A 20,611-nucleotide genomic window follows, 5' to 3' on the forward strand; every position below is an offset into this window, starting at 1 on the left:
TGTGACGTGTTATCGGTTTGAAGGACAGCTGGTAGAAAGACTGACCCTGTTGTAAACAAACAGAAACACACCAGACAGTTTTTTTTGCAACGTATCCCATCCAGACATCTTTTTTTTTTGTTTGTTTAGTTTTTTGGTGGCTACCATTAAAAAATCACGATAACAAAGTTTCTAAAAAAAAAAAAAAAAAAAAGAGAGAGAGGATGTGAGGTTACATAACATCAGATGACTTTGCTTAAACTAAAGTTCAGAACCTTTGTGTTTATCGGGATTTTTTTCTTCTTATAGTTACTAAATCTTCATGTTCACTCACATAAAAAAAGAGCTGGCTTCCTATTTATTTCGCTTTAATGAAATTATAAATGTGTTGTTTTATTCTGATGTTTTCATTCCCTTTTCTGAGGAGGAAAAAAAGCCACAAAGCTCCTCATGAAGCAGCAAGAACGAGCCGTGAACACGAAGTCCTGCTGCTGCTTATTGGAGCATTTAATATTCAACTGATTAAAAGTTCTGAATAAACTTTTGTTTGGAGGCACACTTCTTTGTGCATCTCTTTTGCTCTCTTTCCAATTTTCAGTCCAAATTTACGTGTTCAGTCTCTGCCAGAGGAATGTGTCCCCTCGGCAGAGGCCGAGCAGCTGATTCACAGGTCAAAGGTCGGGGATGTTCTCAGCTGGGTTGTCAGAAAACACACACAAACAAACCCATGGGTCCACAAACACACCCGCACGGAGCATCACAATGCAAACAAACACTCTGTGCCTCTTTCTCATGACCTGACAACTCCGCCGAGTTTCTTCCAAAGGAATCCATCAGGGAAATCCATCAATCCCTCATGTTTCATCATCAGAGGTCAGCAGCCATCTCCTCATCCTCAGGGCGCTCCCGAGGAGGAGGAGGAGGAGGAGGAGGAGAAGGAGGAGGAGGTGATCACAATCCTTTGTTCCCCCATCAGTTACGTCGCGGGGAGAAAACACACTTCACGCAGAGATGAATGTAAACCCAGAGAGCTGAAGGAGAGCTCTGAAGTTCTCAATAAAAGAATAAAGAAACAGTCTCACCTTCACTTGACAAAGCCCAGAAATTCACAGAGAAATTGTGATTTTTTTTTTTTTCCAGCTTTTTTTCTGTATCTGGATAAAGTGGCGGAGCTAAGGATGGTCGAGACACACAGGATGGAAATATAACCGTCAAAAAGCTATAAGTTCAAGAGAGAGAGATTCTGAATACAATTCAGTTACTATTTTGCATCTGTCCCAATCAATGTACACACTTCAAATCTGATTAAAGGAAGTTCTTTCTCTTTTACAGCAGGATAGCAGTTCTACGAGTTATGCAAATAAAATAATCCTAGAAGTTCCTCGGGGAAAAGCTTCCTGTATTTCTTTGAACTGCTTCTCATTTAGGAAGCACAGCTGTGTTATTGTGACGCTGCAGAGACACAGTAACTGAGCTGTTGAAAGGGATTCATTCATTGTTTGATACTCTGTTATCTGGATTTTAGTGCTTCTTAAAGACATGCATTTATGAAGCTACCATCGCCGAGGACGGCTGATTTATTTCAGTGTTAATGACTCTGACTGTTCTTGGTTGTTCTCAGTTACCTCTGTCTGCATTTTAAATAAAGAAACGAGTGAAAAATCACCGCATGTGTAGCAAATCTCATTCTCCAGCCAGAAAGAAAGTTATTGTCAGTTCATTCCCTTGTGTTATGAGTAATTCAACTTAATACGTGTTAGGGTTCATGAGGGAAATCATTCAGCCGTGTAAGTGTGTGTGCGTGTGTGTGTTTGCTCAAACAGTCAGACAGACCCTTCTGAGGACCGAAAACAAGAACGAGTACAGTTAGTCATTTAATTTACATGATCTATATGTCATGTTATGTGCTGTTAATAATTAATAATAAATAAATAATCTATTAATGTCATATATTGGAATAAATCAGTGATGCACGCTCAGGCTGAACACTGTGTATCCTGCTGTCATAACGAAACCTCACAGACGGCACTGCTCAGCATCCTGCCAGCGCTGATCAAAGACACACTGCTGCCTCTCACACACACACACAGACACACACACACACACACACACACACACACACACACACACACACACACAGCTATAGACACAAATACAAGCAGCTGCACACATTTAAAGCGGTTGAAGGAGCAGTGATCAGGCTGCAGAGTGACAGCTGTGCTGCCGACAGATGGCTCTTTTCCGTCTGAGTTACTGACTGAGTTGGTTTTTCGAGAGTGGAAAAAAGATGTGTATCCGAGCCAGTGCTCTGCCGGTGTTTGCCACTTGCGTGTGTGTGTGTGTGTGTGTGTGTGTGTGTGTGTGCGTGCGTGTGTGAAAAAACACATCAGTCCTCCAGACAGGAATCAGGCAGGTTGTTTATTGACAGAATGCATCCCAGTTAATGCATCACAGCTTTTCTTCCATAAGTTGTGCAGATATTAATGAATTTAGTGGCTGCTAAACTCTCAATCATCTGCCAGTTATGAAGAAATACACACACTTCAGTCACCGTAGTTAGTGCGATGCAACACAGCAGAGTTAAGTCATAGTCTGAGAAGTGTGCAGAGTTAAAGCTCTCCTCACTTGCATGAGAAACGAGCTGCAAACAGACGACACTTGATTCTTTTCATTCAACTTTCACACGTCAGAACACAGCATAACATCGTGTTGGACATTTTTTAGTGTATTGTACATCTTTCTGGATGCATGATTGAGATTTGTCAGATTTCATTTTGCACTTATCTCTTCACCCAGGAGAGACTCGCCATCGTTCTTCCTACAGTAGAGATATGAGGAAGTTATTGTGGGTTCTTATAAAAATGCTGCTTTTCAGCAAAGAAACGTGTATGTGCACTCTGAAAATATTATTATTATTATTTTGTACAATAACCAGCAATGTTGTGGACATCACACAGGCTCAGACACACACTGGGTGGCGTTTGCAGATCACACACCGCCTGCATTGGGGGCATCGAGGATGGCAGGCGGGGGTGAATCTGACCCTACGTCCGGTTGTAGTGTGAAACCTGTTGTTAGTTACATTCAGAAGTCCGGCCCCTCCTTCTTCAGGTTTTTGTAGTCTGTGGTGATCGCCACAAACTGTGGATGAGGAGGAATGCTTCAGGTCAGAGAGCGTGATTCAGTTTAAAGATCAGTGTCGAGCGACATGTGGAGGCTCACCTTGTACTGGTACGTGGGGTCAAGTTTATTCCAGGGTTCAGGGTTTGCCGTCTTGTTCCAGCTAAACACAAAAACCCACACACATCACTGTATCATAATCAATCAGTAAAGACTCGAGATAAAACTCAGCATCCGTCAGGGTTTCCTGCTGCTGTGCGCCTCAATAAATCAACACGATCGCCAGCAGCAGGAAGGGGGGGGGGGTCCCACTGGAAAAGCCATGCTGGGATCGCTGTTGTCCCTATCAGGAAATCTCTCTGCCTAGTTGAAGGGAACGTTCTCAGTTCCGTGCCACACACTGTTTGAAAAAAAAAAAAAAATTAAAATCTAAAAGCGATGGGAAGTTTGAGTAATATGAAAGGAACATGTTCTTGTTTGGACTCGGTGCTGTTCTCGCCCTGTTGGGTGTAGCGTTGATAAATAATTGATAAAAAGCTGTTTTAAGGTGGAAAAATACACTGAAGCCTGCGGTTCATCGGCGCAGTTTGTTTCAACAAATGTTAATGAGAAAATGTTTTCCTGACCTTTGAAACTTTAAGAACAAACAGCTGTAAATTATCATTAAATCTGAGAAACAATAAGATTATTGGACGGTTGGACGGATGGATGGATGGATGGATGGATGGATGAATGGATGGATGGATGGATGATGGATAAACAGATGGATGAAGAGATGGATGGATGATAGATGGATGGATGGATGGATGGATGGATGGATGGATGGATGGATGGATGGATAGATGGATGGATGGATGATAGATGGATGGATGGATGGATGGATGGATGGATGGATGGATGGATGATAGATGGATGGATGGATGGATGGATGATGGATAGATGATGGATAGATGCATGGGTGGATGGATGGATGGATGGATGGATGGAAGGATGGATGGATGGATGGATGATGGATAGATGGATGGATGAATGGATGGATGGATGGATGGATGGATGGATGGATGGATGGATGAATGGATGGATTAGTGGATGGATGAATGGATGGATGGATGAAGGATGGATGGATGATGGATGATGGATGGATGGATGGATGGATGGATGGATGGATGGATAGATGGATGAATGGATGGATTAGTGGATGGATGAATGGATGGATGGACAGACAGATGGGTGACAGACACATTGAAGTCTTACGTGACATGCGGTCCTTTGGCCAATCGGATCAGGTACAGCGTGGCTCCGCCCATTCCCAGACAGATGAAGAAGAACTGAGGGATGAGCTGCAGACAGAAACATTACTGAGAGATGAAACTTAGAGATGAGAGAGCAGCGAACCGTAAAGTCCTCGGTATGATGGATGAATAGTGACAGTCATCATCCACTGTATTTGTTGTGCATTTTATAATTGAACAATCTCAAAGTTCTACACAGAAGGAGAAGTAAAATTTTAAAAACCATGACAGTATTTAATGAAAGCAGGTAAGTTTTAGGAATTAATGGTGGTTGCCTCCTTAAAGCTGTATTTTCCTAAAGACAGCTGTTGCAACATTTGTTTGGAAAAGCGAATTCAGTTTTTTTAAAAATAACAATAAACCCAGGAATGCTGATCGATGTGCTTCACTGGGAGTTTTATTCAGATCATTGTGAGAAGAGATGGAGCTATTGAGCCTCTGGTGTGCTAATCTGATTATCACAGAACCAGAAAATTAAGACCGGAGTTGAGAATTCAGGTTAAAACACCATGAATGAAGAGGTGTCAGCTGAGTTTTGTCTTAGTTATTGGAGTCCCAGACTGCAGACCTGCCCTCGGTGAAAGTGTCTGTATCACCGTGTGAGGATGAGTCATTTTTATGCAGGTTAATTGGATTACTTAGTGTCTTGTACACGTTAGAGGGATTTAAAGCTGCTCTCTCACAGGAGAGGTTGTGTTTGTTCGAGCCTTTAATCTCTGCTCCTGTTTTTACACTTGATCTAAATCTTCCTGCCACCCAGCTCTTTTCTGATCTGTAATCATTATATTATCATTTCCTCTCTGAACGGTTTCCACAGACAGATGTTATGTGTAAATGTGCTGCATTAATTCAGTCACATTCTGCCTCCAGGGAAACTGTAGAAAGAAAAATGAAGAAAATCCTAATTTGTGGAACCTAAAACAATCAAAGTAAACAGCTGTTGTCATGGTGGACGAGCATCAACTTTAATTGGCTTCAAACTCACCACTTCTAACACTTCTCAGACTTTAAACACCCAAAAATACAATTTTAACTTTTTGACTACTGATTAAAAATTGTGTGTTTCAGGCCAATAAAACCACACTGTTATTTTATGGAAAAAATGCATATTTTTGCATTAAATCAAAGACAACAAACAGATCTCCAGGCTAAATTTAAACTTTTGTTCTTATTTCTAGTTGTGGGTCCAGGTCAATATCTGTGCATCGCTGTGTTGAAACCAAAGCTTCAGCTGTTGTTTTGTCACATATTTCATTCAAATGATTCAGTTCATCATCTTGTGGTGAAAACTTGAACTGCAAGCCTGAAAAGACTGGGACAGGATTTAAAACCTAGACAGGAAACTGCAAGATCTATGTCTAAATCAGCCTTTTAAATCACTTTCCACCAATAAAATGTGCCTGTATCTGAAAAACCTGTTTACTTTTTAAGTTTAGTGATGCTTAAATTTTTTTTCGGTCACTATTTTCATTACCATTCTTTTTTCTTTGAGCCCCGCTCATTATTTTAACAGCCTTTTTTTTTTCATTTCAAAATCTTTATTTCAGAAGTTTGAGCCATTTTAGTCGTTTTAGGCGTTTGAGCTGTTTTGACTTGGCTGCAGTTTAAGGATATTTTAACTTACAATAAACAAGCTAGCCATTTTAATACTGAGAGGCTATAAAACAATGAAAAATGTAAACTCTGATCTAAAATGTTTGCGTCTGAAATAAAATTAGAATAAAAAAAAATTCCCGTTTCACGTTTTCAGTTGAGAAACTGTTCAGCTCAGTTGCAGCCGCCTCAGTCAAACAGAAGACCATAAAACAAATCCTCCTCATGTTCCAGTGTCTTCCTCTCGCTGTGAGTGGATTTAGAGCTGCTGAAGCATTGAGGCAATGGAAACATTTGCTGCTGTTTATTTTGTGAGAATATTTTACAGCTTTTTCACAGTGGAGTCACTGTTTGCTGTAATTTCCTCTTAATCATTTGCTATTTGTGTTAATATACTTGAAATGAAATTACAGGAGTCAATATGTGCTATGATTTTTTTTTTCCACTGCATCATTTTTCAACAGAAGTGTGAGTTTACTCTTTAATGAAATTTTTACAGTAACAAGCAGTGAAATGTTTGACAGTAATCGCCTGTGAAGGACAGACATGTTTGCTGAGATCCTTTACATCGACTGTGTGAACAGATATTTAACACTTAAAGCTGGTGGGACAGACGGGAAGCGACCGGCTCTCAGGATTAACCTGCTTCCACCCCGTCAGCCTTCGTCATCCAGACGAACCTGCTGACGCACCGCCGTGTGAAGTGTGTGTACATGAACAGGGACTGAGCATGACTCTCAACCAGTTAACTCAGCCGGATTTCCCAGTTTGAGATCAATAAAGCACCTCTCATTCACTTCTTATTCTAATTCGATCACTTACAGTTCATGTGTTAATTTCAAGAGTCTTTTCTTTTTCTTTATAAACTTAAAAATAGATGGATATATTGACCAACATGCTTTATCTCCGCCCTTCTGCAACCAGCTGTTGAGCTGGTAGATAAGGTTGTATTTGTCTTAGCCCTTACGTACACGTTTTGAACACAAACTCCGTTAACATTCAATTTAAAAACACACTGCAGGGATAATTAGGAAATTTAATGTCTGTAAAAATCCTGATGTGCAGATTTGATCATTTCTAGTTTAAAAACTTCTCTTCCTCTAAACACATTCTGCACAGTACCGTCACCCAGATGGTTTAAACATGATTCACTAAAATCACTGAGCTTATTTTCTCATATTGTCCACTAGTTTTACGTGTAAAATGATTTTATTAAGTGTTGCTTTTTCTTGACAGGTTATTACATTTGCATGTTCAATTCAACAATCAGGTGAAATTCTTGCAGGAACAAGGGTGTGAAAAACACCACCGCCAGCACCTAGAGTTTGAGAGAACTCTTCAACCGTGTTATCATATCACTGTCATCAATGTGCGACTATTAGATTAAAATATAGGCGTGGTCAATTATCTTGATTATATTAGTTTTTACCATTTTATACATCTCCAGAAAAGTCTAGCTGACTGCAGATGAAGGTCAAACACACACACACACAATCAACCACACAAACATGCTTTCCTTGTTTGATCTCTGATTTTGAGGACTTTTAACTTTTGGACTTTGTAACATTTGGTCCCTGTCCCTGTCTCTGTCTCTGTCTCTGTCTCTGTCTCTGTCTCTGTCTCTGTCTCTGTCCCTGTCTCTGTCCCTGTCTCTGTCTCTGTCTCTGTCTCTGTCTCTGTCCCTGTCCCTGTCTCTGTCTCTGCCTGCAGTAACGTGATGAAGGGGGTTTATGGAGTCTCTCTGGGGGATTTGCTCCCTGCAGCTCTTCTCCCTGCGTCTCTCCCAGCGTATCAGTGTGTCAGTGTGATGGACCACATCAAGGAGCCCTGCTGGAGTCTCATCGGGGTTTCCTCCCTGCAGCTCCTCTCCCTCTCCCTCTCTCCTGGGAGGACAGTGACAAGAAGCTAAAACTCTGTCACTTCTCTCTCTGACAGCACAGCCGGTTTTAAGAAGAAGAAGAAAAAAACAGAAATAATCTCCTCCCCTGTGGGAAGAACTCATATTTTTAAATGTGTTTTATTCCATCTGCTCCCCTCTTAAGTGCTGAGATTCTGCTGGTTCAGATGTGGAAGCTTTGTAAAAGTCATGGATGAGTTTTTGATGTGTTAAGCTTCTCTCTCTCTCTTTCTCTCTCTCTCTCTCTCTCTCTCTCTCTCTCTCTCTCTCTCTCTCTCTCTCTCTCTCTCTCTCTCTGAAGGAGCAACTCAACCTACTGAGTTAAAGCTCGGTTGAGATTAGAAGAGACGAAATTAGACGTCTGATCATGTCTCCTGCTTCGGTCAAATGATTTTCCTACACTGTAAAAACACTACAGAGAACACAAAGCATCATAGATTAGATGGAAACAAGCAGAAACAGAAGACGTTGATCCTGCAGCTTCTATATCTCACATTTAATATGTTCCTGTTGCTCTCATTTTATTTGGAATAATGTATTATGTTATGTATGAAATCCACAATTTCAAGCTCATTTGAAACCAGTGTCAAAAACTCAGCAGGTATTGGGGCATTTTTGTATATTTTCAGATGTAAAAGTCTTAAAACTGGACTGGGGTGGGAATTAATTTCAGGATATTAACTAAATTTGAAAACAGTGAGGATTTCAATTGTGGCTATAAGCATTAAACTATTCAAATAAAAAGAAGAGAAATGCAGTGTGAAGCAGAAGCAGCTCACCCCGGGGTGCTTCCTGGCGTGCTCTATGGCCGTCCGGATCATAGTTGCTCCTGTTTCCAAAGTTTAGCTTCAGTGCCTGAAACCGAGCAGCTCAGAGTTGGTGTTTCAGGCCCTCGACATCCAGAGCAGCCAGCCCTGCTCAGCCCTGCACAGTCAGGATTTAGACCTGTTGCTCAGTGCATGTGGGGCGAGGGGGAGGAGGAGGAGGAGGAGGAGGAGGAGGAGGAGGTCATTTCCATCTCATTATGGCTGCTGCTGTTCCCTTGTTGGCTGGTTGCTCTGAGCTGGACACTGCAAAACAGCAAGACGTCAAATTACAAAAATCCATGTGGTTTAAATGTTCATTTAATATCCAGACTGGACACATTTGTCCATCCTATCAGAGTGTTTGATCAAAGGAAGTGAAATGTTGACCCCCTGCAGAGGACTCGCTCTCCATCGCTTCCGTCTCTGAGTTTGAAGACTTCTGGGTCTTCTGGGAGGCAGAAGAGGAAGTGGAAAAGTACACAAACACCACGACCCTATAGGGAACTAACTAAAGGACACTAAAGGAGAAGACCAAGATGGAGTGAACCTCTGAATATTTATTATTTATTCACTTATAGGTCCTGAACGACAAGGTTAGAATGTTCAATGAGGACTGATGTGGAATCAACATGGAAAAAAAAACAACACAAAACAAAATCAAAAAACCCTCTTTTGGCTGATTACATAATTTGCTGGGTTGATTATCTCTGCAGCTCAAGTGGGACACTCTGTCATCACATTTGTCCCTTCTGAGAGCCTTTCGAAAGGTTGAGGAGTCCGGTTAAAAACCCAACAGTGGAAACATGGCAGCTCAACGTGACGACGGTCAACTGCAAAGCAGGAGGAGATACTCAGCTCACAAGTGTATGAAATCCAGTCATTTAATGACAATTCAATTATTTAGAGAGACAGAGAGAGAGAGAGAGAGAGAGAGAGAGAGAGAGAGAGAACTTAAAAATCAGAGCTGAAATGTTTCTTGATTTTAATGTTTGGACACATTCTATGTAAAGTTACCTCCTGTCATATTATTAAAGGACATTGAAACTAAATGTATTCAATCCGGACTTCTTATGACCTTTGGTATTGTTTCTGTAGATAATAAAATGTAAAAATAAAGACTAATAGATGTCAGACATTAATGATTAAGCTTCTCTGGATTCTGCTGAACAGATCACTACTTGCATGCTTTTCCCAGAATATCAAATAACTTCACCAACAACATCAAGTTCAATAAATGAACCGAAATTAACAATCAAAGACAAACCTGTGTCAGTGCCAACCTTCTCTTTAACCGCTTTTGCATGATAAAACAGGTTCTCTTTAACTTTTCCTGAAACAGTTAAAAGGCGTCAACAGAATAATGTTTTGCAGCAAAACATTCTAAGTTATCTTCACAGCAAAAAGCCAATACTCCTGGTTAATGTATAATTACTTGCTTATGTAAAAACATACTGATTTAATCATCCGACAGAAAGTCTCCTCTGGTGTTTTTAGCACTCTCATTTCATTAAATGGAAAGAAAGAAACATAATCTAATTCTCCATTTGTATATTTGTTCGTGGGTTCGTCCAGTCCATCACATTCCAGCCTCAACACGTCAGCGCTGAAGTCGTTTGATAATTATTTTAGAAAGAAGGATAATGTGAGTGTAGCTCATCTGATCTGGCTCCTGATCATTGATAAATGCAGTGAGGCCTGGAATTTGCATGAGCGTCACGTTCAGCCTGCATTAAAACAACCATCCCCTGCAAACTGAGCCGGGAGTTTTTCCCAACAGCAGAACTTGGTTATAATGAGTTCATCAGCCTCAGACGAGGCGTCTGCACATGATAATAAACCCCGGAGTGAGACAGGCCGCCGTGCGTCCTGTCAAATATTCCTCTGTGTGTGTGTGAGTGTGTGTTAATGTTAGGCAAACCTTTTGCAAATGGTCTCCTGAAGCTGCCTTATAGGAGCCGAATCAGCCTCCATAATGACGACCCAGGATGTGCACGACTCTCTGTTTTCATTTGCACTAAATGTAGTCGAGTATTTTGCAAAATTAAAAGGCAATTTGAAGGTTAAATCTTCTTTGCAGAGCTACAGTTAGATTGAGGTACAGATTATGGAGAAAAGGGAAAACACAGCGTAGAAGTGGTTTGTTCTTTGCGCCTGAGTAGCTTTACTTCAGGTTCCTCAGCTTCCACCAATTCAGTAACATGTTTATTTTTTTTCTCCCACCCATCATTCTTCAGAGGCTTAACCAGCCAATGGGCAGATGAAAAAGTGAAAACACACACACACACACACACACACACACACACACACACACACACACACACACACACACACACACACACAGTTAACACCACATGTATGTTTGTGGAGTGTGTGAAGAGACACAAAGCAAAGCCTCATTGAAAAAATGTTCACCTCAATAATTCAGGTTAACACGACAGACGACAGGAGAAAGTTTTTGGTTGAAACACGAAGCGGCTATAAGAGGAAAATAAATGTCAGAGGTAATGTTTTCAACTCTGGCCGAACGTTAAAGCATTCAGTTAATGAATCAGTGACGCTGAACATGATGCTGAACCAGCATTCAATGGAGTTAACATTACAGGTAACGCTAACTATATCTTGGTGTTTTCATGGACGTCACTGTGGTCACGTGAGCTCCAGAGTTCCAGGTATTGCAAAACATCAGGGAAGTCCCACCCAGGGCTTGATTGCTCTGCAAAACACTGATAACTCCAGATCCACCCACAGCAGACGCACATCAGGGGAGGTTTGGCAGTGAGTCCGGCTGGAAGGCCGGTTGCTTATCTACTGGTCAGAGTCAAGCAGAGATGATGCTTCTGATGAAGAGGCAGTTCAAGGAGTGTGAAAGGAGCAAGACTGAATATGCATGTTTCAACAATATCTTTGTAATTCTGCAATAAAAGTTCTCAAACGGAAGATTGACGACAGCTGAGCCTCATTCCAAATTTGAATGACGCAAACAGCAGAAAGATCAAATCCATATTTTCCATACAAAATTGTGACTGCGGCTCCGAACAGTTTCTGAACAGTTTGTAGTAAAGTTTCAGTCCCTCTGAAGATCCAGTAACCAGTTTTCACTGAAGAGATGTTCAAATGTCTTCAGACAGTAGCAGAGGTCAGTTTTCCACTGGTTAACAAAATGCAGATGTAAATGTCGGAGTGAAATGATTCCCACTGACTCAGATTCAGATTCCTGAAAGAAGTTCAGAGAGATCAGTCGAAATCCAACAAAGCGAGACACGATTTGATACCAGAATAAGTTCAACTGACACAAAAACATCTCTATTTATAAGATTCCAACAACTGTCTCGTGCTGAATCTCAATTTTTTTTTTTTTGCAGTGTTGTTATGTTTGTTAAAGTTCTCTCTGTACTCGTATATAGTTATACTTTCATAACTATAAAAGCCCCAAAATATCAATCTTCAGCAGTATTTTACATTCATTTTTTAATCTGAAGATTAACAGTTCATTCAAATATGCAGAAATGAAACAATTTTTTAAATCATGTTATTTTCAAGTTCTCTCATAATTTTAAATATCATTAAAAGTAATGATGTTTGAGTATTTGCAAAAAAAAACCCAAAAAACAACTCCTCTCTGGTCTTCCTTATTCAGGCAAGTATTTGGACCAGTTACATGTATTTTTGTATATTATCTGCAGCACGACGGGGAGATACAGTAGCAGCAGGATGCATTGTGGGAAGAAATCATGCAAACAGAACTGTGATGCTCTGGCATTCATTCGTCCTCGAACACACAGAACCAACGTAAACATTGTACCGGCCACAAAGCATTCAGTGTTCCTTGACGCTCTGCAGACATCATTCAGGAAGTATTTGAGGAAAAAGAAGAAAAGTAGCGAAAAACTTCAAAACTCCTCTGATTTCAATCCAAGTGAGAATTTGTGGAACTTGCCAGAAAATAAAAAGACTCACGGAGGTGCTGGAGGATCATGTTGTCAGCGCTCTTCAAGCGTTTCTGGTGCACAAGACAATGTGTGGCTTTAACTTGGATAAAGTCGTGATCCCGATAAAGCAACAGTTGTGTTTCTTTTCGTATTCATGCATTTATTGCAGGATTCTTCCCAGAATTGGGGAGAAACTTTGGAGTTGTCTGCAGCAAAGTAACAAACACACACTCGTCTGGGTGTCACTTTATGGCAGCAGGACTGTGAATCTACGGCGATCACTGGCCATAAGAACAGCGGTTCATGTCATGTCTCTGCTCCAACATTTATTTAGAATTTGTGACACTGACCAGCTCCACTCAGGCAAAATGAAATTAAATGAGATTTTCTATCCATTAAAAATTAGACCAAAAAAAAACCCAACAACACCAGTGTATGGAGCTTCTGTCACACCTCCAGCTCGGGGTCATTATTTCTGCAGGACACTGGACTGTGTGACATGAGCTCAGCCCGTCTGCTGCACCTGCTGACCTACAGCGCTGCAGCTCACGCAAATCCTCCTAATTGGGCCCCGGCCAACTCCACGGCGCAAACAGGGTCCAGATACAGAGGAGGCTTGTTTAAAAATACACATGATCTGCATGGCGCTCCTACAGGAGCGCTGAGGCCGTGCGGCAGAAACACCGTCTAATGATGATGTTTATTGCTCCGAGCAGAGAATCTGACTGATGCATCGCCGACATGTGGCATCGCCGGCGTCTGCAGAGGATTTGAGAGACATCCACCTATCAAATGTCTCTGAATTAGTAAGAAAACACACACATGTCCAATATTTCTGAATGTTTAAGCCACACAAAGGCGTACTTGAGTTGTAAGAATTCAGTCTAACACATGCAAAGCAGAGAAAACACACTTTTTCCGTGCTGCCTCTTTTTTTTTCTTTGCCCCCACACTCCATTAGGAAAACCTTGTTTGAAATACGCTGTAGCCATAGAAATAAATCCCGGTTACTTGCTTTTGTACATAAAAGAGTTTCTTGTTTTCCTTCCTTTTAATCCCTCTTGTTAAATTTGAGCCAGTCACTCTGCAGCAACGGGCCTGTGTTGACTCTGATTAGGATAACTTCAGCTCTGCTGTGGAAACCAGGCTTTCCGTGTCTGAGAGAGAGTGTGTGTGTGTGTGTGTGTGTGTGTGTGTGTGTGTGCTGTTGCTACACCGTTGCTTGAGTAAAAGCAGAACAAACAGGGTGACTGGCTGAACCTCGTGGCACAGTTTAGCTCCACATAATGCCATTAGAGCCGGGAGGTCTGCTGGGTGACTGAGGGCTGAGGAGGAACGCCGTCCTGCAGAAAGCTGAGCGCGTTTCCCATCGATTTCTAATCAGCAGCTGAAGGAGCAAAGTCAGAGTCTCTCATGTCAATTTTTCTGATAGTTCAGCTGAGTTCGTCAAACGCACAAGAAGATTAGGTGAAAGATTTTGTTCAGCTGGAAGGAAGAACAGAAGAGTTTGTATTTTGTAACAGTTTGGAGCAGCCTTTAAACATTTAGCTTTAAGAAAACAATCTACAGGAAGTGATTTACTCTTGATTGAGATTAAAACAGCTATTTAAAAAAAACTTCAGTGAAACAGAATGATATGTGGTGTCTGTCTGTGCCATCTAGTGGTACAACAGAGAATTGCAACTCATCACAAAAGCAGGTCTGTAGATACTGAGAAACTGATATTTTGGATTTAGAGATGCTGACCATGAAGGTTTTTACTAAAACATCTATACAAGGTAATGTAAAAATACACAAATCACAGATTCTCTTCTTATTTAATTGTTTAACCTCTCTGTTATAACTTTATCCAACGTAAATAAAGCAGTTTTTGTGTGACTTTCTCAGCACAGTGATGTTATTTAAGTATATTTTTGTGTTTGTGACTGTCGATCGAGCAGGAGGAATAGACATGGTGATGCTTTAATGCTGAAACTATAAACATGATATCAAGTAACACGTTGTGTGTGAAGCAACGGGAAAAACAAGACTTATTGAATGTTGAAAATAAATTCTTGCGTTTCTTCTGTTTATCATGAAAAAAATTCACAGAAGTAAAAATGTAGATAAAAAACAACTGTATTGACACAAAACACAAAATATCTAATATACAAAAACAAACGACAAATTCATTAAAATTCAATATGAATCGTTTCTTGTGGTTTTGTCAACATATCAAAATAAAACTCTTTACAACAAACTTTCTCTTTTAAAGTCACGGGATTCCTGGAAATGTTGAAAGGTGAATGATAAAGTGAACAGCAACTTTTCCAGTCACCTGAAAACTTCACCAGCATATTAAAATGTCAGAGCGTCTGAATCTGCCTTCTTCAGGCCGGATTCCACGAAACCGGCTGTGATCCTGTGTCTGTGACGCTCAGCTGCCTTCTGCGCCCCTCAGTTGGATAGAGCAGTGTAGAAAACAGATGGATGGATTGTTTTGTCATTTTAGGATGTAACCATAGCAACGTCAGTAGCGACGACAGAGGGGGGAGTCAGGGCGGCGGTCGCCGTGGCGATGGCGGCGGGCTCCGTGGGGCGAGGGGCGGGTTTGGCGATCTTCATGGGGATGAAGGTGTTGGAGGCGCAGTGCTCGCTCAGATACTCGCCTCCCTTCTCCTCGTAGTCCTGCCTGCTGATCCAGCCCTCGGCCCCCGCCGCGGCCGGGCGCTCCACGGCCCAGTCCCGCGCCCCGTACCAGGAATCCAGCGCCGGCCGGGACGCCATGCTCACCTGCGGAGGACAGCGGAGGTCTGAGCGACGGCGGCTCCAAGCAAACTGGTAAACTGTGAAGGACGGACGGGATCTGAGGAAGTCTTGGTTTCCTTGCGTCAACATTTGAGTCGAGCGCATTAATTAGAAATCACTGAGATGTTTGAAGACTGACGATCTATTCAGGATGTCTGCACGTTTTGAAACGATGAGCTGCACCTTGAATTGTGACTGGAAGGGCCTCATGGCCAGCAGCTCCCGCTCCACCCGCTCCTTCATGCCGGGGTACTGCATGTTCCCTCCTGTCAGGAACACGTTGCTCACCAGCGCCTCCTGCTGCTCGGGAGAATACCTGGTTGGAGCATAAAACAAGTCAGAAAGTTAAAAATAAAACGGTTCAATTTCATTGTCTCATTTGGAATTTGCATGTTCTCCCTGTGCTTACACAGGTTTCCTCCAGTCCTGCAGCTACACCCACATTATGGACAGAAGCCTGGTGCTTTTCCCCTGGAGGTTATAGATTTAGATTGAACCTGTGTTTTTGCCGCATACAGAGCAGAACGTCCTGTCAGCTGGCCTTTTGATAAAGACTCCGGCTCCTGTGCGCGGTCTCTGATAAAGCGGGTGAAGAAATGACGGCTGAACCGATTCATCAATACAGTATACTCCATGAGTCAATTCAAATGCAAACACAGGGATATAAAGACAAGTTTATGTTCAGAGAGTCTAAGAAATGCAATGTTTCTGTGATACAGTCAGGTAAAAGTGGAGAATGGTGAAGTTTCTTCAGTCTTGTGTAATGAGCGCTTGCTGGGATTTCCTGGTTTTCTGCACTGATTGATCATAAAATATGATCTGATCCTCATCTCAGCCGTCCTTGTGACAGATGTGTACCCTTTATATCCAGTGTGTTGAGAGGTTTTTCTACCTGGCCAGGACGTACTGCAGCGTCTCCATCAGTCCCATCTGGTCCTCTCCGGTCAGCGAGGGCTGGAACAGGATCTCAGGGCACCGCAGGCGCTCTGTGCCCACAAACAGCTGGTGGTACTCCGCCATGTTGAACGCAGGCTGGACACGACAATCAAAGCTGCTCTTAACCGAAGTGATACTGTGACGAGTGATCAATTAGCAGGATTGAGCAAAAAACTAAGAACTTGACTGAAAGTTTTGTGTCAGACTGTCACCCCGGCAGGTCTCTGCCCACACGGCATTAACGAGGTTCCAGAGCGGCGCTGGAGTCTACCTGAGCCGCATTAGCAGGTTTTTCCGGCAGCGCGTCCTCGGGGAAGTCAGGATCCATCAGCGCCACTCCGTCTCCCTCGTCCATCGGCTGCTCCAGCTCCGACACCTGGCGCAGAGCGACAAACGCCCCCGGGCTGCGCGTCAGCTCCACTACATCCACTGCAGCAGGCGAGCACAGATCCCGCTCCGCCCCGAGGCAAGGCAGCGGCGCGTCCGCCTCATTATTTCACCGGGTCCTGTCCATTAAAACTTCAGCTCGGTGGCTTCAGTGTTGACAGTTTAAGTTGAACACTTGCTTTCCTCTCTGCATTACAAACAGGAGGGAGCTGTGATTGTGAAGAATTTGGTTTAAATTAAACTAAATCTCTTGTTTTGACACAGCCTGCGTAGCTCAGACCAGGAAAGCATCACAGTGCAAGTTTAAAGCTACACTCCTCATTTCAAGAAGTGTGTTATAAATCTGAACTTGCTATTGGGTTCATAGCACGCGTTGGCAGCTCTGCTTCATTTGTTTTCATACATCTGATGTGTTTTTTTTCCACGAGAGAGAAACTGATTTTATTCTTCCCTGCAATGAAATTAATTCAGTAGAATCCCAGCAAGCTCACGCCTATCATGTACATCTTATGTATTAACAATACATCTCTAACAGAAAGTTTATGTGATTATATAAATCCGACAAAATATGTGTGTTTCACTCTGTGATCATAAAAACTCTCAACTCTCCATGAAACCATGATGGCAGTGAAATCACTGCCTGTTTACTCTTATTTTAACACTAACAATTTATTTACATTGTCTTAACAAAAAAAAAATCCACAGCTTGATAAATGTGAATAAAACCATTAAAACCACTTAGCCATCGCTGCCTCACTGTCTCACGTTATCATTTAATGAAGGGAAGCCGAACCTCCGTCTTGCCGTCTGCGCCGTCCTGCAGCAGCTTCTGCCTGCTCTGCTCCACGGCCAGCTGCAGCTTGCTGATGTACGACTGCAGCTCCTCAGCAGAGTCCATGTTCAGCTCCACCAGACTCTTGTGAAACTGATCCAACAGGCCGTCCTCCAACAGCTCCTGCGCACACACACACACATACATATACACACACACACACACACACACACTCAGCATCTCACACCCCTGTGCTTTGTAATCAGCCCTCCAATGGAAGCTCGGCGTCGGCGTCTCGCCTGTACGGCCGTCAGCCTGTCCAGCCTCTCCTGATCCTGCTGCAGCTTCTCCTCGCGGCGCCGGGCGTTGATCTCCTGAAGCCTGCGGAGCTGCTGCGCCCGCCTCTCCTGCCGCTCCTCCGCGCTCACGCCGCCGCCCGGCACCTTGCCCGAGAAGGGAAGCTGCATGCGGTGAACTTCGCGCTCGTAAAACTCTGGACTGCGCCACTTTTCCAGCTCTGTGACGGACACAGCGAGAGGAAACAGAGAAAGAAAAGGAAGGAGTGAGGGGGGAGTTTTCAATCATCAGCCATTATTAATGGCCAATAATGTAAAACCGGCCGATAATGTAATGATCTGGGCCATTTTAAATGGAATACAGAGAACTTGCAATATGACAGCGTAATACGATAAAAATAAAGGAATAGTATTTTAAAGTTTTAAAGTTTCATTCAGAATGTAATAACTGTCAACAATATAGCAATAAGACATAAAGGAGGCTGCATTTCTTGGAAAGAAACTAGTTTTCAGAAGTTTATGCTTTCTTAGCCAAAATAAGCATTGTGTATGGCACATACTGTGCAACACTCTCTAAATTATGGCTGTGAAAAATATTTCACTACTTTATTAAATAATTATCAATCTATTACTTACTGACTAATCTATATTGGAGAACTATTACATTACTGGTTGCTACAATGCTTATTCTAAACCTGCTACCAGAGGAAACAAACATGTCCCATTCATCCATCCATCTAATTCGGAGTCATGGGGGTCTGGAGCCAATTCAGCTGACTGTGGGTGAAGACAAGTTACTAAAAAAGCCCAAACACAAAGGGATTCCATACAACCGCCACATGAAAGACCCTCATTGGACTCGAACGTCAGATTAACATCTCACTGTAACAAGTGATGGCACACCAACCCTCATGGTAATCCACAGCAGTGTAGCTGTGCTCGTGCAGCAGCTCCTCCATGCGGCTGAGCGTGATGGCGGCGAGGTGGCCGGGATATTTCAGCTGCAGGAGGCGCTGCAGGTACGACGCCGCCTGACCTCCGGCCACATTCACGCGCTTGCAGTTCACCGAATCCAACCTCGAATCAGAAGCAAGTAAAAACCGGACTGAGCAAAAAACAAACTCTGTGAAAAAACGTCTGCAGTCATGAAAGTGAAAACGGCTTATAGAGCAATTGAGAGAGAGAGAATGCAGATCAGAGGTAAGATAAGGTTAGTGCTCATCTGCTTGATACTCACTTGCCGTTGATGACGGGCAGAACGTGTGAGCAGTGGTATCCTGAAGACAGAACGATGCCGGTGTGTGAAGCCTGGAGGCTCCTGTCGGTGTTGTGGTAGAAACTGTATAAACCGTCTACGCCGTACGAGACAAAGGGGACCTGGTAGCACTCAAACAGCAGCTCGGACATCATCTGCCTGCAGTGCAGCGGGTTGCAGGGGGCCTCGGTCAGCACGATGGGATGCTGCACACTACTCTGCAAAAACGGAAAAGGAAGAAATGATTTATTATCAAAGTATTGCTGTGAGTGGGTTGTGATGGGTTTGATTAGATAGACGGGGAAATGTGACAGGAGTAAACTTGGTGAAATTAATCCTAAAGCTCTGCAGACTGACTGGAATATAAGTCAACACCTGCTTCCTCAAAGAGGAAAATGTCATCAGTTGATTTATTTCAGGACTCGTGACTGCAGGTCAGGTTAAATACGTAAAGCCCATATTTTCCCAGTCAGTCACTGCTTTTTGCCATAACAGCTTCTTGACACCTCATGTTTTAGACTCGTGTTTTATACAAATACCTGTGTAAAGATTTGTGCATCTACATAAGAAAAGAGCGTGAATCTGTTGGAGACTCCCAAGTAAAACGTAAACATGATTCCTTTTGCTCCGAGTGACCTCTGACCTCTGAGTTGATGCCCAGGTGTGTGAACACATAGTCGAAGATGAGCTCCTGGATCTCGAAGTTGACCACCACGTTCCGGTCGAACTGGCTCTTCAGCAGCCACCTCAGAGGCTCCAGGTTCGGGATGTCGTTCCCGATCTGGGTCTCGCTCCGGGCGGCTCCTCTGCTGCGCGCCGCCACGGACCTGAAGAGCAGCCGCGGGGCTTCGCAGCCGGGTCCCGGAGCGGCCCAGCCGGCCCGGGTCTGGAACGACCCGTTATCGATCACTATCGGGGCGGGCGACGAGCTCCGGCACTGAGCGGGCAGCTCGAAGAGCGGGTCCGGAGACGTTTTACAGTCCTGGAAAGAGAAAATCTGACACACCGGGGGACGTGCGGACGCCATGATGGGAGCGTGTCACTGCAAAACACCGCCGAGTGGAAACCCTGGCGACTCGATATTAAGTTCCTGTATTTCTTTTTTTTTTCTTCCAGAAACGTTTAAAAAGCTTCAAATCTTCCTGAAAATGTGCAGGTAAATTTAAATAAATATATTTTTGCTGTTAAAAAAAAACTCATCACCCAAACAATTCCAGAAAATTAATGCTTTGTCGTTCTTTTGATATTGATATCACTTAGGCAATATTAAATTCCAAGCCGGTAATTTATTTGTATTCATTTTTAATTTTCATAAATGTTAAAAAACATAAAGTCTTCTTTGAATAAATTATGATCAGAAAACATTTCATCACCCAAACAATTTCTGAAAAATCCAGGATATTTAAAACTTTGATATTACTTTTGATATCGCTTGATATCAAAACTGATGTTGATTTTAATATTATTTGTTCCAGTATTAAGTTCCTACCCATTGATTGATTGATTGATTGATTGATTGATTGATTCAGTCATTTTTGAGGATATTTTGAAAAATAAAATAT

General features: G+C 42.7%; 2 protein-coding genes across 2 annotated transcripts; both read right to left on the reverse strand.

The window, feature by feature from the left end:
* Positions 1-2,376: 2,376 nt before the first annotated feature.
* ndufa4l2a (NDUFA4 mitochondrial complex associated like 2a) lies at positions 2,377-9,001 on the reverse strand. Its single transcript, XM_030118558.1, has 4 exons — positions 8,661-9,001; positions 4,354-4,439; positions 3,202-3,262; positions 2,377-3,120 (listed from the first exon to the last, which is right to left on the reverse strand). The coding sequence occupies exons 1-4, from the start codon at positions 8,700-8,702 to the stop codon at positions 3,064-3,066; spliced, it is 246 nt and encodes an 81-aa protein (XP_029974418.1). The 5' UTR covers positions 8,703-9,001; the 3' UTR covers positions 2,377-3,063.
* Positions 9,002-14,208: 5,207 nt separating this feature from the next.
* Positions 14,209-20,082, reverse strand: actr5 (actin related protein 5). The gene is made up of 9 exons (XM_030118487.1): positions 19,693-20,082; positions 19,032-19,267; positions 18,702-18,871; positions 17,798-18,015; positions 17,520-17,681; positions 16,611-16,715; positions 16,296-16,435; positions 15,587-15,719; positions 14,209-15,388 (listed from the first exon to the last, which is right to left on the reverse strand). Exons 1-9 carry the CDS (start codon positions 20,074-20,076, stop codon positions 15,104-15,106), a joined length of 1,833 nt encoding a protein of 610 aa, XP_029974347.1. The 5' UTR covers positions 20,077-20,082; the 3' UTR covers positions 14,209-15,103.
* Positions 20,083-20,611: the final 529 nt, after the last annotated feature.

Source organism: Salarias fasciatus, chromosome 20 (genome assembly GCF_902148845.1).
Source record: "Salarias fasciatus chromosome 20, fSalaFa1.1, whole genome shotgun sequence".
Taxonomy (NCBI): domain Eukaryota; kingdom Metazoa; phylum Chordata; class Actinopteri; order Blenniiformes; family Blenniidae; genus Salarias; species Salarias fasciatus.

What these genes read in the sequence shown, in the direction of transcription:
- ndufa4l2a (XM_030118558.1), bottom strand. Translation starts at nt 8,702, where the DNA reads ATGATCCGGACGGCCATAGAGCACGCCAGGAAGCACCCCGGG. An exon ending in GCCAAAGGACCGCATGTCAC is followed by an intron (nt 3,263 to 4,353) that starts GTAAGACTTCAA and finishes TTTTGTGTTTAG; the next exon opens with CTGGAACAAGACGGCAAACC. An exon ending in ACCCCACGTACCAGTACAAG is followed by an intron (nt 3,121 to 3,201) that starts GTGAGCCTCCAC and finishes CCTCATCCACAG; the next exon opens with TTTGTGGCGATCACCACAGA.
- actr5 (XM_030118487.1), bottom strand. Translation starts at nt 20,076, where the DNA reads ATGGCGTCCGCACGTCCCCCGGTGTGTCAGATTTTCTCTTTCCAGGAC. An exon ending in TGCTGTGGATTACCATGAGG is followed by an intron (nt 18,016 to 18,701) that starts GTTGGTGTGCCA and finishes TGTCCGTCACAG; the next exon opens with AGCTGGAAAAGTGGCGCAGT. An exon ending in GCGCAGACGGCAAGACGGAG is followed by an intron (nt 16,716 to 17,519) that starts GTTCGGCTTCCC and finishes GCTCTGCGCCAG; the next exon opens with GTGTCGGAGCTGGAGCAGCC.